At 43.5% G+C, this 18,184-nt stretch overlaps 2 protein-coding genes across 3 annotated transcripts in view; both read right to left on the minus strand.

The window, feature by feature from the left end:
- Positions 1-609: 609 nt before the first annotated feature.
- Positions 610-2,392, minus strand: LOC111969573 (tetranectin-like protein). Its single transcript, XM_024147270.2, has 3 exons — positions 2,259-2,392; positions 2,061-2,141; positions 610-1,067 (listed from the first exon to the last, which is right to left on the minus strand). The coding sequence occupies exons 1-3, from the start codon at positions 2,365-2,367 to the stop codon at positions 670-672; spliced, it is 588 nt and encodes a 195-aa protein (XP_024003038.1). The 5' UTR covers positions 2,368-2,392; the 3' UTR covers positions 610-669.
- A 2,081-nt stretch (positions 2,393-4,473) lies between these two features.
- The window catches only part of LOC111969356 (synaptic vesicle membrane protein VAT-1 homolog-like), a 41,003-nt gene continuing 27,292 nt past the window's right edge, over positions 4,474-18,184 (minus strand). For both annotated transcript variants that reach the window (XM_023995434.3, XM_023995433.3), the window contains 2 exons: positions 9,308-9,391; positions 4,474-6,876 (listed from right to left, as the gene is read on the minus strand). In XM_023995434.3, the coding sequence (XP_023851202.1) occupies positions 6,778-6,876; positions 9,308-9,391 (183 nt within the window). In that variant the 3' untranslated portion in view covers positions 4,474-6,777. The remainder of the gene's footprint in view (positions 6,877-9,307; positions 9,392-18,184) is intronic.

Below are 18,184 nucleotides of genomic sequence, written 5' to 3' on the forward strand. Positions count from 1 at the left end.
CACTCTTAGATCGCAACCCAATTCAACACTTGTAGGAGATTCTGGAGCGGCGCCTGAGACAGAATTTTCCACCACCATCAACAAAACACCTTATGGAATTTCCCGTGGAAGAGTGGTGTTGCATCCCTCCAATAGACTTCCAGATACTTGTGGAATCTATGCCAAGGTGCATTGAAGCTGTCCTGGCTCGTGGTTGCCTAACACCCTATTAAAACACTTTATGTTTATTGTTTCCTTTATTTTGGCAGTTACCCGTATGTATGTAGGCCTATGTATGGATGTAATTTATGTCTGTCTGTCTGTCAGTTATGAACAATATCACAGATTGGAATAGAATCTACTGTAAGGTCTAGTCCTGTACCAATCATTGAGTGGCATATTTAGGTAGGCCTAACAGTGTGCCCTATCTACTCATTTTTTTTTTTAAAGCTATTAAACAATGAACACATTAACAATCATTATTGCAAGTGGGAGTACAGAAGGGAATTGTTAATTGTTTACCTAGAATTTCAACTTCCCTACAAATTCACCAACTCATAAATTAGCAGTATAATACAGATGACTCACAAACCACACAAACCAGTGTGGTATCACATGTATTTTTTAATGACGAGCATAAATGATCATCAGGTTGTCAACAACCATCTGGTATCCATGGTGGTACACAAGTTAGGGAATGGGGTATTCACAAATGTACTTTTTCTTGCCAAGGCAGACCTCATCATGCCACTTTCCCTGTGCAGCCAGTGAGAGCACGACACAGCTCTCCCTCTTTGTCCCTGTGGGTTGCTTCTTGGTCTTGTCCCAGTTGAAGTAGCTGATGGGCATGCTGTTGACGTCTACATACTGGCCCTCCTTCACAATGTCTGTCACACCGATCCAGAACTCCTTGGTACCTGATGCACTCCTCTTGGCATAGTCCCTCAGGTCATTGTTTTCATTGAGGTCACGTGGAGTGGCAAGTGTTCCACCCCATGCAATGCAGTGTTCGTTGGCCTCATGGTAGTGCTTGGGTTCCTCAATGGTCAAGTAACACTTCCTGTGAGCATTGATGCCACGAAGACAAACTGGAAGCAGAGGGAAGCAGTTTAGTACATTTATCTCCTTCAAACTTCCTCCGTCAATAACCCTACCTACCATGTTCAAATATTACTGAAGAATTTGAAATATATATCTCCTTGATATATTGGTGTATAATGTCTCACTGATATTTTATAATCCATAGAATTTCAAACAGACATAATGAGGACTAGTAGGACAAAGCAAAGGTTTTCATCTGTATCCATGTTTCCTAAACCAAGTTCCCAAAATAAGACATAAGCCCTTTCAGTGGGAGGTAACCCAGATAGAGGCATACTATATGAGACAGTAACACTATGTTCTTCCACCCTCCCTGTATAAAGAACCTGTCTCATCATAATACTTTTATATCCATCATCATACATTTCGCAATGCGCTCCAAGGCCTTTACGAAGAAATTCAACGGCATTATCTTCCCCAGCACATGACTCAGTGCTCTGTCAACATTATTGCTGCTGCAAGGCATGAGGATGAAGGTAAGAGTACTCCTGCCCTCTACTGGTGACTGAGCATATTAGTAAATGACAAATGAAAGTGTATGCTAACCTGATGTCTGGGGTTAGTGTGAATTACCATAAGAAACATAAAATCATAATTTCTCTGCATCAATTCCACACTATTAGAAACAAAGTTTCCAAAAGGGTTCTTCAACTCTCTCCATAGGAGAACCGTATTTTTGGGGTTCTACATGGAACCCAAAAGGTTTCTACCTGGAACCAAAAGGGTTCTACTTGGAACCTAAAAAGGTTTTCCTATGGGGACAGCCAAATAACACTTTTATGGTCCAGATAGCACCTTTTCTTTCTCTAAGAGTGCATGTACCAAAGGTACATACAGTATACACCTGCCTAACCCATAAGAAACATAGAGTAACTGCTAAATCTGCACTGTTTCCCCATGAGAAGCATTCCCTCTTTGAAACCTTCCTGGCCATAAASCAGCACTCAGTATGAGCACACAGAGCAGCCAGCTCAGCATACCTGTCTGCAGAGCTGAGATCTCCTTCAGGGAGTTCACCTCCTGCCACAGCTTCTCCAGCTGCGACTTTACATCATCCTCATCTGCCGTTGTATCACCATAGAAACATAGACAAGCAGGCAGGCATGTCAGAGAGAAAATGTACAGAAAAACARAGTAGAGCCACTGAAGTTTAGTTTAGTGTGTGTGATGAGTGTTACCTCTCTGTGGTGCTGGCACTGCTTTCCTGGTACGAGATGGACGGCTAAAACCCTGGTGGAGCAAGGTGAGAGAGAGAACCAAAAAGATGGGGAGAACCAGACGCGCCATCTCTGCACTAAATTTCGACAAAAGAAAGGGGCACACCATTTAACACTGACACAGGAGCCCAAAGCACTGTGGGCAGTTCACTATATACAGGTCCAGTTTGCTCCTGCAGTGATTCACCTCTCATTGGCTGACACTATGTAACTTTGGGTTTTTTCAAACGTCAGGGGGAACTCAAATACCATGGGTGGGGGTGACAACAATGATGCCCCTGTTTCTGCCCATTCATAAATATTTACTTGGGACAAYGTGCAATTAATTTACAGTTTTCCCATTTCACAAACAAGCCGTAAATTCATTGACTGCAATACTGCACAGAATGTTCTATATGAGAATATCTGACAGCTTCTGTATCTGACCTCCCACAACTCCCGTGCATGGATACATTTGACCCACGGTAAATTAATCCTAAAAAGAAATGTTGTTACTCCCTAGATGGCTAAGAGGAGATTTGTTACTTTATATGCCATGTCACCAAAATAATGGACACTGTTTGGTTCTGGTCAAGTGKAAAAAGATTGAAAGATGACCTAAAGGTTGTCACTAGTTCAAGTGGTGGTCACAGTACTGTAATAAGCATGCATAGATAGGTCTCCCAATGCGTCAAAACATTATGAGGATGATTACATTTTGCTTGTCAACTCTAATTATATCTCATTCAAATGTGCGGGAAAAATACAAAGATTTAGTTGTGTAACCATGGAAAACATGGAGCTTAATAGAGCTGAGAAAGTCCAGCTCCCTGCTCTGGTGCAGCAGAGGWTATTTTTAGTGTGTGATGTTGTAGAGTAGACAGATCAGATGGAAGAGGGGTGCAGTGTTAAGAAGAACTCTGCTGTCTGATTGAGAGAGCCGGGATGCCCAAAAGGCGTCTCAGAGACACGTGGCCTCACTTAAAAAATGTATGAAGAGGTACCTTTCAAATTTGATTAGATGTAATGGTAGAGCAACATTGAAAAGTAATCACAATGTCATAACAACACTCTGGAACCCTGGTKTCATCCAGATAATAGTCTAGGGCTGTTGAGAGGTGCAGTATGACCACATAGTTAAAGTGGTTTAGCTACACAATGCTAAAAGGATGCAATCCATATTTCAAATAMATTACAGCATTGGAGCATAAAAACACTAACATATCTTCTGCATAAATTATYTTTATGCCAGTCAGAGAGATAAATTCTGCAGGCTTAGATGATAGTGGCTATAAAAAGCACATAGGACATTGACAAAGGTCACCCATTGGAGTTACGTTACTGTGTGGGGATAGGAGCTTGACAAAAGGCCAAGCATTTGTTATCACAGTTGTATTTGATTTATAGGAAGTTGTGGTGGTGACATTGTGAAAGGCCACCGACCTGCCAGTAAATAGCAAAGGACCAACCTCATTTATATTGCATAAAAAGGTGTTACATACCCCACTGCTATAAATGGAAAAGGGATGATAAGAGAATATCAAGATTCAAGGTGATTGGGAGAGAMGCAAATCAGTAATTCATGTTGAATCCTTATGACTTAATAAGATAAGAACCTAAGAAATATGTGTCACGATCTATCACAAGGATGACGCTGGAGAGACGAAGCAGGTACGGGGAGTAACATTTAATAAAATAACGGACATAGAACGAGACATAAACAGCTTAGCAAACAGAAAAAACAATCAATGCAGAAGCAGGGAACAGAGCTGGGGAACTGACACATATAGGGGAGGAAATGAACAGGTGATAATAGAGTCCAGGTGAGTCCAATAACGCTGATGCGCGTGACAAGGAAAGGCAGGTGTACGTGATGGATGGCAGGAGTGAGTAATGCAAGGCATTCTGGCGCCCTCAAGCGCCAGGGGGAGGGAAGAGCGGGAGCAGACGTGACAATATGCAGTGCTACTTAAAGTAACCATGGTCAAAGTCTATTTACCGTTGTTAACAAGCAAGTCATTTTCAGTGAGAAAGTTACCATGGATTTAAAGCTTAAATCATTTTTCATACTGTACATTCTTGGAGAAATACCCCAGCCTATGAAAGTGTGATATTATAGGGAGTCTTTCACAGGGTGGCTTGTGGAGAAAAACCTGAAAATGACACCGGCCAAGAAAAACACACAGCTTTCCCAGAATGCTCTGCAGATARATTTATTCATGTAAACAGAACTGGACTACGTACAGTATAKCATAACAAAACCACTAATGCCAACAAATACAGTTAAACAATATCTTCATATAAGTCTGTAATCAGGTTCCAACTACAGTACTAAACACACCTACATAGTTTGTTTATATATWTTTTTTWACTTTTAAGGCAAGTTGACTATCCATCATAATGACCTCCCATGGAAACACACAGACACACTGCAAGTTACTCTACACTCTAGACCTAGACTAACAGGAAAACCCAAAGAGACATTCACATTTAGATGTACTGTTGTCCTTCATTAATATACTTGATTTCCAGTAACATTGCCAAGTCTATCATGAAAGGAAATAGGTGCAATGTTGTGACGTAGCTAATAAAATATTTGAATAAAATGTTGTGACATTTAATGTTGTGAGTGGCAAATGAAAGATCAATGAAATGTGTGAAACTGGATTTCTTCACRAGTGGGTGGTTCGTTTGGAGAAGCACAGCTGGCTACTTTCCAATCATTACTACAGCCATGTAATAGCTGGGCCCTTTCTTCCCATACAGACAGTAGGGTACATACAAAAATGTATCATATTTTCTATTCACRTACAAAGTTACAAGAAATTGTATGCTGTTTTATACTGTGTCTGTACATTTTTGGGGGGTTTGGGAATACTCCTGAAGGTAATATGTAAGCTTGTAGTTATATGAAACACATCTGCCGTAGCTAGATTTACTGTTTATAACAAGGCGATTCAGTAGCTTTCATCTCTATACATCAATGGTAGTTTCATATTTTTATGAATAAATAGCTTTGTACGTTGGACGACTAATTTCACACTTTCCATATGGATAATACTAGTAGCACAATACAGTTGTCATACCACATCTCACATGAGATGTTAACATCTGATATGAATAACTCCTGTCCTGTGGTATCCACAGCAATAGTACTTCCATTCTTGATGGCCCATCAGCTCATTTGTAAGTGAATGTGTCTTTAGTCCTCCCTCTCTGTGGCACTCTGTTTGGGAGGCATTGCACACTATACACAGGCACCAGCAGGTAAACGTAACACAACTTATTACACACATGCATAAAGAACACAGACTAAACAGAAACAGGTGTGGTTAATCATCATCATCACCTGACCACCATGCCATTTCTCTCTGCATTGTTTGTCTGAAATGACGACTACAGATGAGACCAAAAGCTGACGTTATATTTCTTATTTTCATTAGTTGCAGAAATGTAGGAAACACACTCAGAATGCTGCCTGGCATTTGGCCTAACCACCATGAAATTGAGTGTCTGTGGAATGGGTACAATTCAAATACTGAAATCTTCTACAAGACTGCTGCAGACTTCTAGCTCAAAGGCACTGGTGATCCCATAACAACACCGCAGAAGGTCGGATCCCTAATGTGTCGGTAAACATGGTAGCAGGCATTTACAGTGGCATTTCCTAATACTCTCTCCTAGCTCACACACTGCTGAAAATAACCTGAGGGAGGAGGTGAAAAACGATCTCAGAGAGTGATTTTGATAGACTCACTGCAGCAGGTGGAGGTAAATAGCCCAGGGCCAATCTGCTCTGGGTTTGCTGTGTATTCAGTGGTAATGGGGTGATCAGAGTGACTAGTGTCCATGAAGCAGCTGAAATGAATCTCACTTCTGAGTCACCATAATAGTGGTAAAAGAGAAAGGGGAATATAGCTTAGAGGAGACGTTTACGCTAACACTCACCCTCCTAGTTTCCCTCGTTTCAACCATCAAGACAGGAGTACAAGCATGGTCAAWATCACTTATGTMCCTMGTTCACTCTCACTCACTTACTGTTCTCTTTKACACTCAATCACTCACTCTCYTATTMTCCCTAAAAGCAACATAATCAACCCCTTATTCACTCCYTTCCTACTTTGRTCCCTTGTTAAGGTTGCCATAGAACACAKTGAACAACYATGAGGCTGCAGATAGGTCTAAGCATCTCTTAACATCATTTGGTCAGCAACACAATGCTCATCATAATACTGGATAGTGAATGGCACTTTAGCTGATTGGCAACTTTGACAACCAGTGTCTTATGAGTTTTCATATGTCTTTCAAACATCTTACATAACAAAAGACACAAAGACAACAGACCCACACACACGCACACAAACATACACTCACATACAGTACAACAGTTTGAGTTCACGGTGCGTAGTTCGGGTTGTGGAGTCGTCTGTTATGGAACTAATCCCCCGCTCCACCTCCTTCCTTTGAGGTGTCCAGGCCAGTTGTGGTACCGTACCTGGGCCTACTGGATGAAAGGCATGCGTTCCTTGTTGTCACTGTCCCCTTCATGTTCCTCCTCCTCCTCACCAGCCTCACTGGTCTCTGTGCTGTCACTGGCCATCTACACAGAATACAGAACACATTGTAATTTCTACAAATACAAAATGGAGTGTACTGTATCAACTGTATCTATAAGAAAACATTCAAAGATGAGGAACAAAGGATTCAGATATTAATGCATCTGTCCAGTGTTCCAGATTTTTAATGAAATATTACCAACAATTAATGACAATCTGAATTAAATAGATTATGAATAAAAAAATATATAGAATTGAGGATGTGTCCCTGCTTGGCCCATTCAGAAACAACAGAGTGGTTTGGGCGAATACTGAAAAGAAAAAAAAATGATTTGACAGCTCAGCCAATGAGACTCAGCCAATGAGACACTTGGACATTCAAATTAGTTCCCGCGTGGATGCACTGGGGCAGATTGCCTGAACCTGGTTGCACTAAGTCAAATAGTATGGATAGATTCAGGATTTCGAAATGCACAATAAAACTACTAGGACACTTTACTATAACAGCAATAAATGCACAGTGATTATTTCACAAGTATTAGTCGTTTCTGTCCTTTGGTTTGTCATTATATTCCTGATATTTTTGTTGTTAGGAACCTAAATAACGTTAGCTAGCTAGCTACTGGCTGCTGCTATCTTTATCACTCAACAGCTAAAACTTTTAGCTGCAAACCACATGATTTAAAATATAAGGAAACTGTGAGATGGTTGTTGTGTGGAGGATCTGCTTTGACTTGCTTTCTTGTTGGTTAGCCAGCTGGCTAATTTAGCATCGATAGCTAACATTAGCGTGCTAACTGCTTCTAAACATCCAGCTGGCCAACTCTAACCTAGGGTGACCACATGTCCCGGATTCTGCAGGTCACTCCTGCAGTTTGGCCCTTTTCCCCACGTCCCACAACCAAACAATTATGTTCTACATTTTATTAACCAATTGAAAAAAAATTGATTCGTTCCAACCTGTCTCTTGCAGTCACTTCGCTTATGGAAAAAAAAATATATATAAATCCTAAGAATGGGATAGCCTACTGGTGATGCTAAACACTCCAATAGTTGTTGAGATCTGATATTCTGCGCAGCGCAAGACAATATGTAGATTTATGTCATAGGCCTATGGTCAACCAATCGAATTTCTCAAATCCTTTCGGGCTAAATTCTAGCTAAACCTGGAGAGGACAGTTAGGCCTAACTATTTACAAAAAGCATGCTTCTGAAAAAGAGCTACAAAAGTAAGTAAATACCCGTATTAGACTGAAAGATAAGGTAATTTCGTCAAACTTGTGAGGCTCTTCATGCTCATTAGTTGCGCAATAAACATTATTTGCTACTGCTTCACTAAATCCCATTTTAGAAGTCTCCCTTCCTAACTATTTTACCAACCCAAAATATTTTATTGGCCAAATATCAAGACGTCAATTCATTTAATTGAAATGACGTGGAAACAACGTTGATTTAACCAGTGTGTGCCAGTGGGTTAGTATTCTACATAACAAAACCAAATATAATAGCATAGTATAACGTTACTGTTACACCAAAAACACCCTCAAATCTCATGAGAAATAAAGTGATGGTAAGCTGAATAGTGGCCAAAAATTATCAGGAGGCCAAAACTCAACAGCGCCAGAATGTGCTATGATTGAAAAAAATAAAATACAGGAAGGCTATAAAGTTTAACACCATCTGCTCTAATTTGCCCACGAAATAGGAATTCAAGAAGATCTAAATGCATATTCCCATGAAACTGATTGAGATCAAATGATCGGCATGCAGACGCTGTTTGGACATTTCACTTGTAAAATGTGAAGAATATTCATTCATGATTGACAGTTATGAAGCCATGGCCTATTTTGAAATGAGGTATGCCTAACTTGGTGTTTGAGGGTATTAAAAATATAAATGTTTCTTGAGACAATATGTGTGTGCATAGGTAGATGTTGCAATTGGAGGATGCATTTTATGCATCTGGGATGGGGACGTGCTGCTAAATGATTTTATTCATGAAGGCAACTGTCCCGAAAATCATCCTGTTGTCTCGCATTTGGGTATTTTAAATGTGGTCACCCTATACAAACCACATGATTTGAAATAGAAGTGACAGGCGAGATAGGGGTTTTACTGGACAGTTACTTTAAACATATCAACATTGAATCAACATTTTGTCAACACTGCTCAGGCTTTTGTTTCTTATGTTTGCTGCTCCAAATGGGGACGCTGATATTCATGGGTCACCATAGAAACCAGTGCCATTGGAAGATATATTCATTGTTATCAGAATTAGTGTTATCTAGGAACCTCAACCTGTGTTGATTTGGCCAAGAGTTCTCTAGGGATAAATTACTCACTGGTGAGTCATGATGCTATTTAATAATTTCCCTTTTCCTCAAGATTCTTCAAACTTGTTGAATGCATGTGCAATTTTAGACCACTTATGAATAACTTGTTCTTGTAGAAAAAAGGTCAGGGTTGTGTACTTACCAAAGGAGTGGGAGACTTCTCCACATCCAGGATTAGCTTTCCTATGTTGCCTCTGTCGTGGATCCTCTGCATGGCTTCTTTTACCTGGGGTACAAACACAATAAGACCAAACACTGACTGTCACATAAAATCAATGTCAGTAATAACAATATATACCATATAGTTTAGACATTCGATCCCCCAAAATACAGCTTGTGATTTTGTTTGGGAGCTGTATGTGACTTTCTGAATAGAGTGCATGCAGTTTTAGGCACTGCACATTAGGTGGCAGTGGTGACACAGCAAGCCCATGAAAAACATAGCGACAGACTGAAGTATGTGCACAGAGGAGTAGACGTTGCAATCAGGGTGATAAGGGTTTTCACTTCTCTTCACAGCAACTTCAAAACTACATTTAGCATCTTCCATCCAAACTCTTACAATAGGAGCCAGCTAAAAATCACATTCTTAAATCACAGTCCACATTGTCTGCAGAACTGAATGCTATTATTCTGTGCAAATAGCCTGCCTAACAATGTTTAAGTGTTTTTAAAAAACGCATTGGTGCAGTGAAATGTTGTTTTACAGGGTTAGCCATAGTACAATATTCATACACAGCCCAACAAATTACACTCAACAACCACAAGTAATTGGTGTTCAGATTCCAAACTCTACCAATCATATGATCAGTGTTAGTACACGCTCTCATTTAGAATAATCAGAGTGTTATTATCTGAGTGGAACAGTTGCTACATGTGTTAAGCTGAAGGTCATATTTTAAAAAGTTACTGCCTGTTCATTCAGCTGGGTGGAAGTGAGAGGTCAAGCATTACACTTCCCAGAGACAGTGACTCTGAAGCACACATTGATTCTCTCTCAAATAAATCAGTGCAGGTCACTGTATAATCATTCAGTCAGTCATCAGAGCCAGCACATATTTAAGACAGCCAGGATGTGCCCAAAGCATGACGATCATCACACCATTTCACAGGACTGAAAAATACGTGTCATTTCTAGAATACTATATTTTGCATATTGCGTGACGTGGTCTGGTGGCTTTTCTGAATTGATATACATGGCCGGTGAAGATTAGCGTCCCTGTCCTTCATCTAGCCAGACTCAGTCAATACCCAAACCCTCCGTCAGAGCTCATGACATTTACAGATGATTGGAACTGCTCCCCACCCACCTAAAAAAAAAGTACTGCAAGTGTATTCCTCTTACTTCTCGGGAGGTCAACTCTGCCATGCAAATACTTTTCATCACACCATTTCACAGTATGACATATACCATGATGAGATAACCTATAATGATTACCTCCTCTAAGTCAATGCCACTGGAGACCACTTTAGGTCTGTCTTTCCATGTATTTTTTTACCTTACTGTCAGACTCCATTTTGAAGTGTGCATCTCTGCCTCCATACTCTTTGTTCTATGTGGTGACTTTTCACCAATCCCAATGTTTCAGTGCTCAAAGTACACCACACCGTGCCCTGACTGTAAACTCCCCATGCTCCCTATCACCTGTTGCTGTGTAGAGCAGAGAAGGGATATCTCAGACCAGTCTGCCCTGATGCATCTCAGAGATATTGCCTGTGTGCTCAGTGTGATTACTGCAGAATGAATCCATTTACAGCAGTCCATTTCCAGACGAGCACAATAAAACGCTGAGAGAGCAGTTAAAAATATATATTTTGCATCTTTCAAGGCACGGTGCATTTTCAAAGTCATATCCGTATAATGGAGCAATTTTCTTTGAATGTTTTGAAATGAAGCAATTTAGAGTCATGAGTAGGCACCCATTACATTACTGTAATATCTTTAGTAAATGAAAATGTATCAGTGGTAACATTTCTACAATGATTCCGAAATCCATTGAGCACACGTGTTTTCCCTGATTGTGTGTTGTTTCATTCCCCTCTGGGTTGGATAGATCTCTAGTTTCCTTTAATTCATCCCTGGTCATTTCTAATGGCAGTAGTGTTTGCATTACCAGAAACCCACTTGAGAACACAATTAGGAAAAGGAGTGTACCAAGAATTAATCCTATAGTCAAATACGGCGAGATGCTCTAGAAGGCTCTGTGGTGCTGTAATTCAACATGATGCACTCTGCAATGGAAAACATGCGTCACAGGGCTCTACAGTGCGACCATTTTACTTGCATAAGTACCTAAATATTTTGCTGTGCGACCTGGAATTTTAATTTAGGAGCACCAGTGCGCTTAGAATAAAGATGATCATTGTTGCAATGATTCCTTCACTGTACTGCAGGCCCAGGTGCCATGGAGGATACGCTTGCACCATTACTAGAAAGAAAACGGCTTGTTACCTCATATATCTTTCATTGTGCTCTTAAATTTCTTTGTGCTCCAAAATCTTTCAACTTAGGCACACACGTGCTCCCTGTAAAAAAGGTCAGGGTAGAGCCCCGAGTCACATCCCTCCCTGTAGGTAAACAATTATCAGCATGTGAATAATTATCATTCATAATTTTCACCTTAAATCTAATACATGCTTACTAACTTCAGCCGCATGGAATAGCCCAGTGTACAATAGCTTGTTAAAATGTTGTTTTCAATGTCCAGGAACCTAAGTACCAGTGGCTCAAACTGGAGACCGGCTGCTTTAGTACTGGCAGCTGTGAGCCACTCCAACCTGATGGGTGGTGGGTTGTGGAATTAGATCTAATCCCCATGTTATTTCTCCAACAATTCCAACAGGATTTACCAGTTGGAACAATAACTATTTCATTTTCTTTCACCTTAAGACTAAAAACGGAGGAAAAATATATATAATCTAAAATGTCTTTGAGTGAGACCATTTTATCCAGTTTGAAGGGCAAATATTTTTAGCCTTGGGATATCCAAGTGGAGTGCTATCCAGACAGTATTCAGTAGATACACCATGAAAAAAGCATTTCTACCAGGTAGGTGCACCCATCTCTGTCCATACATAAATGATGATGTTAGTAAATAAATAAACAATGTTACGGGAAAAAGTAGGATCATAAATACAGCCTTGTGAGGTCAGATATTTACTGTGATTCAGTAGATCCCTCCATTTCTGACAAATATTGCCTAAGCATTTTCCTATAAGCCACTGCAAACAGAGTACTTACAATGTTGAGAAAGTTGTGTTGGTTTGGACGGCTGTGATACCTTACTACCACATGGTTAATCCATCCCCCAACTCATCTCCACCCCCCCATCTCTTAATCTTTAGGTTCCTTTGAAGATTTAGATTTAAGGTGTCATCCAAAACAGTTTGTGCATATATTATGACAACATTTTGTGATGTTTTTGTTCATTTTTGGTCTTTGGCAAGGGTTTTTAAGCCTGTTCGTGCTCACAAAAAAATATCTTGTCAGTAGCCGAAGTCTATGCCCCTTTGTTGATGATTGGTCAACAGTAGGGATTCTTGAATGACAACAAACACTTAATTGAATGAGAGCTGAATCGTTTTCATTCACATTTTTTCACTTGAGAAATACTGAACTAAACATCTTAGTTAGATGTAAAATTGCGCGACTAAGAGCTCCTTGGCAAAAACATTCAAAATAATTCTGACTATTTTGACGAAGTGCATAATGGTTACGGCGTCTCAAGATGGACAAACAGTAAGTACTATTGACGATTTTTTTCTCATTTTTCAAACTAAGGTCTTTTAAAGCAGTATTCAAGCACACTCGTTCAGTTCGKCTAGCGGCCGAACCAAACATGCTGAAGGCTTAAGGGCATTGAGTCTTTTCATGGGCTGTGGAGGGTGGAAGGAACTCAAGCATGAAACCAGAACAACATAATCCAGACTGTGAACCAGCAGTCTGTGTCAGTGTCTGTTCCTGTGTTCAAAGCCGTTATCAGAGTTACTGCATTGGAAATCATGTATATTATAAAGTCTGTCACGTTCTGACCATAGTTCTTTTGTATTTTCTTTGTTTTAGTGTGGTCAGGGCATGAGTTGGGTGGGTAATCTATGTTTTCTATTTCTGTGTTGGTTTTCTGTGTTTGGCCTGATATGGTTCTCAATCAGAGGCAGCTGTCAATCGTTGTCCCTGATTGGGAACCATATTTAGGTAGCCTGTTTTCTGTTGGGTTTTGTGGGTGGTTGTTTTCAGTCTTTGTGTGTCTGCACCAGATAGAACTGTTTCGGTTTTCACTTTGTTGTTTTTGTATTTTGAGTTGTTCACTTCCATTAAATAAGATGAACAATTACCACGCTGCGCATTGGTCCTCTCCTTCCCCCGTCGAAAGCCATTACAAAGTCATTCAATAACTGTGCTGGCGTGATGGAAGGTAGAGGGGTTTCATGGAAAAGGGTAATGTGATTACTCTCTGATCTCGCTCATTAAAACTCATGGGGATCTACATAATTACTACATGGGAATAGTTCAATCCCTCAGAGATGATGACCGTGGATGGCCTATATCACTGTTCTCATTACCATGGTACACACAGACAATGTACCTCTTTGTCTGGATCCCATTGTTTCCAAAACATTCTTTAGCTAAAAGAAATTACGTAATCCAAGCCTAAAGCAGAAATAGGTCAGAGACTGTTAATGTGATGTTAATTAACAATGATGGAGAATTGTGGCTGGTTGGAGAGTTGGTGGGGGGTAAATTGTGAAGCAGGCATATATGTGAGAACCAGCAAGGAGGCTCCGCCATGCTTTATCCATGGTGAACCCCTACTGTACTCCCTATCTAGATCCCGATTACACCCTAATTGGTCAAGACACTCCAGGTTAGACAGGTGTAACAGTACTCTTCTTGCGTTGTGTACAATCAATCATCGACATGAACTCCAACTTGTAGCACCAGTCATGGAGATTTATTCTGATAGAAACAGCACAAAATTGCACATCATGCAATACACGGCTCACCATCCAACTCTGCACTCACGCACGCTGGTTTGGTGCTTGTTCGCTGGGCAACGCTGTATTATTTTGGTAACTACAATTACAATATATAATATTTATTATATATATAATAAACTCCGGACCGGGAGTTTTAATCACGACGCATTTCCTGCAGCACTTCACATATTCCTTTAATTCACTCTCCAGSCCATGCCAGAAGAACCTCTGTCTTGTCAGGTAGACTGTTCTCTGTTGGCCCTGGTAGCCAGCTTCATAATGGACACCCTTCAACACCATTGCTTTCATGGAGGCTGGAATCACATACAGATACGTTTTCCTCTTTGTAACCACATTCTTTGAAACATGATAGAGTACACCCATCTTCATGGTCAACTTGTCCCAACTTCTGAGAAAACACAAAACCTCAACACTCTCGTGGGCATACTCTCCGAGATGGTCTTCTCCCCCTTTCCACAAAGAAGATCACTCTGCTCATCACGCTGTCATCACGCTGCTTATTCATCAGTAGGTTGTGTGGCAGAACACCGACATTGGTCTGCTCTGATGGCATAACAGGCTGCGGAAGCTGTGGCAACAGCAGTGCACGTGGGCCAATCTCACCCACCCAGCACCTGTGTGAATGAWAAACAGCTGCAACTTCATGTCTTGATAAAGCACCAGATGGGGGGTCAACAGTAGCCTGGCAGCTAATGACCACGTTGTTGGAGTCAGAGGCTTTGTCAAAGGGGTGGTTGGACCAGCGAAACATGTCTTGCACTCTGTCTGTGCGCACAGCGTTAGCTTCAGCTAGTAAGGCCTCGTACGGGACCCTTGTCAGGCAATGGAGTGCACTGGGTCATACGAAGGGCTCTCTGCTCAAAGCATCTGCAAAAACATTTTTGGGCCTAGGGATGTACTTGATGTCAAACTCATACGGTGCCAGCTTGGCGACCCATCTCTGTTCACAAGCATCGAGCTTTGCTTTGGTCAGGATGTATGTCAAGTAGGGATGCATGATATATCGGTGAACATATCGGAATCGGGCGATATTAGCTAAAAAAGCCAACATCGGTATCGGCTGATGTCTAGTTTAACGCCGATGTGCAAAACCGATGTCAAAGCTGACGTGCATACCTATATAACATAGATACATGACGTAATGACGCCACGTAAAATGTTGCACTACACGTGCAACACAGCGTTCCTAACTTAGCCCACAATGTCTTCTGTGTGGATCGAGCAGTCAACAATTCAAGCAGTCATTTGAAAGAGTAAGAACATTTCCCTTGACAATCAACCGTTCTCTGTCGTGGGTGATGTTGAGCACCGGTACTCACTACCAAGTGCGCTAGTTTTCAGATGTTGCCCTACCGGAGTTACACAGTAATAGCATCACTGCTATTAGCTTCACGACATACATACCATGGAACGCCATTTGGGTCAATGCGTGTCAAAAAAGATACAGTAGCACTGTCAAAGCTGTACAAAAAAGTCTGCAAACAAGAAAACACCAGCCACGAACAATGTGTTTTCAATACTGCGTTGGTAATTGTTCACGATCGGTGAGCTGAAAGAGAGGACCAAGGGGAAACATGACGTTGTGAAGTAGAACATCTTCTTTAATTCATAACGACGGAAGGATGACCACGTAAACTTAACACACTAACAAACAACAAACGATCTTGAAACCTAAACGCAAGTGCACACACAAACTACTACGTCGACAGTACAATGACCCACAAACAGCTAAAGCCTAGCAGCCGTTAATATGTCTCCCAATTAGAGACAACAGAATCAGCTGTGCTCTAATTGAGAACCATTGCGGCCCACCATAGACTTTCCTAGTAAACACAACCCATAGACACAGCTAGATACATACACTCAACACAAAACCATAAACTACAACCAACACCCCCTCTACCATTAATACCCCAAAAATACACACAACCCCATGTCACACCTCTGACCTAACTAAAATAATAAATAAAACATAATACTAAGAGCCAGGGCGTGACATAACCCCCCTTAAGGTGCGAAACTCCGGGCGCACCACACATAGTCTAGGGAGGGTGGGTGGGCTTCCTTCCACGGCGGCGCTCCGGCACTGGTCGTGGTCCCCCACCCCACCATAGTCATAAGGGCCAGCTCGTAAGGCAGACCGGGATAAGGGCGAGCCCCGGGATAAGGGGCAGCACCGGGCGATAAGGGCAGCACCGGGATAAGTGGCAGCACCGGATAAGGGCGCACCGGGATAAGGGCACGGTCTGGCTGAAGGCGGCAGTCCTGTGCGAGGGACGCGCAGGTCCTGGCTGAGGGCTGAGTCTGGCGAGGACCTGGCAGTCCTGGCTTGAGTGGATCTGGGCAGGTCCGTGCTGAGGGACTCTGGAGGTCCTGGCTGAGTCGGCACTCCTGGCAGGCAGGTCCTGGCTAGGGCGACTCTGGCAGGTCCTGGCGAGGGACTCTGGCAGGTCCTGAGCTGGGACTCTGGCAGGTCCTGGTGGACGCTCGTGGCAGGTCCTGGACCTGGACGGCTTCTGGCAGGTCCTGGGCTGGACGGCTCTGGCAGGTCCTGGCTGGACGGCTCTCGCAGGTCTGGCTGGGGACAGCAGGCCGATCTGGGCAGGTCCTGGCTGGACGGCTCTTGGCAGGTCCTGGCTGGACGCTCTGGCAGGTCCTGGCTGGAGGCTCTGGCAGATTCCTGCTTGGACGGCTCTGGCTGGACCGGTGTCTGGCGGAAGGCTCTGGCTGATCCGGTCTGGCGGAAGCTCTGGCTGATCCGGTCTGGCGGAAGGCTCTGTAGGCTCATGGCAGACGGGCAGCTTTGCAGGCATCATGGCAGACGGGCAGTTCAGGCGCCGCTGGGCAGACGGCAGTTCAGGCGCCGCTGGGCAGACGGGCAGTTCAGGCGCCGCTGGGCAGACGGGCAGTTCAGGCGCCCTGGCAGACGGGCAGTTTCAGGCGCGCTGGGCAGACGGCAGTCAGGCGCCGCTGGGGCCAGATCGGGCAGTCAGGCGCCGGCTGGGCAGACGGGCAGTTCAGGCGCCGCTTGGGCAGAACGGCAGTTCAGGCGCCGCTGGAGCAGACAGGGATGGCTCAGACGGCCTGGGCAGACAGGCAGCTGCGCAGGCGTTGGGCAGACGGCCGCTCTGCCCATGCTGAGCGCACAGTAGGGCCTGGGCGTGTATTAGGCACGGCTGCGCTTGGAGAGGAGGAAAGCTCTGCGACAGGTGGAGCAGCTGGAAGAGACCCGGAGAGACAGCCTGGGTCGGGGGCTGCACCGGTAGACTGTACTTGGAGGTGGCACCGGGAATACCGGAGACCGTAAGGGATGACACGTGCCTCTGAGCACCGAGCCTGCCCAACCTTACCAGCGTTGAATGGTTGCCCGTAGCCCTGCCAGTGCCGGGCGAGTGGAATGCCCGCACTGGGCTATGCTGGGCGAGCCGGGGAACACATTCGTAAGGGGCTGGTGCCATGTTAGCCGGCCCGAGGAGACCGTACTGGAGGACACAGATACGTTAGGCCGGACTTCATGACATCTGTCGATGCCAACCTAAGCCCTCCAGTGCCGGGCAAAGGTGAAAGCCCGCACTGGCTAAGCACGCTACTGGGGACCACCGGTGCGCTTTACCGCATAACACGGGTGTCTGACCAGATACGACGCTCTCTCACTTCCACGGTAAGCACGGGGAGTTGGCTCAGGATCCTCCCGGTTTGCCACACTCCCGTGTACCCCCCCAAGAAATTTTTGGGTCTGACTTCGGAGCTCCCAACCGGCGTCGCGCGCTGCCTCCTCATCCCGCGCCTCTCTTGCCTTCGCTGCCTGCCAGCTCGCCTTGGGACGGCGATATTCCCCTGGCTTGAGCCCAGGGTCCCTTTACCGTCCAGGATCTCCTCCCAAGTCCATTTTCCTTGCGCTGCTCTCCGTTGCCACTTGGTCATGTTGCTTGGTCGTAGATTGGTGGGTCATTCTGTCACGATCGTGGTGACGTGGAAGAGAGAGGACCAAGGCGAAACATGACTTGGAATACATCTTCTT

The sequence above is a fragment of the Salvelinus sp. IW2-2015 genome, linkage group LG10 (assembly GCF_002910315.2).
Source record: "Salvelinus sp. IW2-2015 linkage group LG10, ASM291031v2, whole genome shotgun sequence".
Classification (NCBI taxonomy): domain Eukaryota; kingdom Metazoa; phylum Chordata; class Actinopteri; order Salmoniformes; family Salmonidae; genus Salvelinus; species Salvelinus sp. IW2-2015.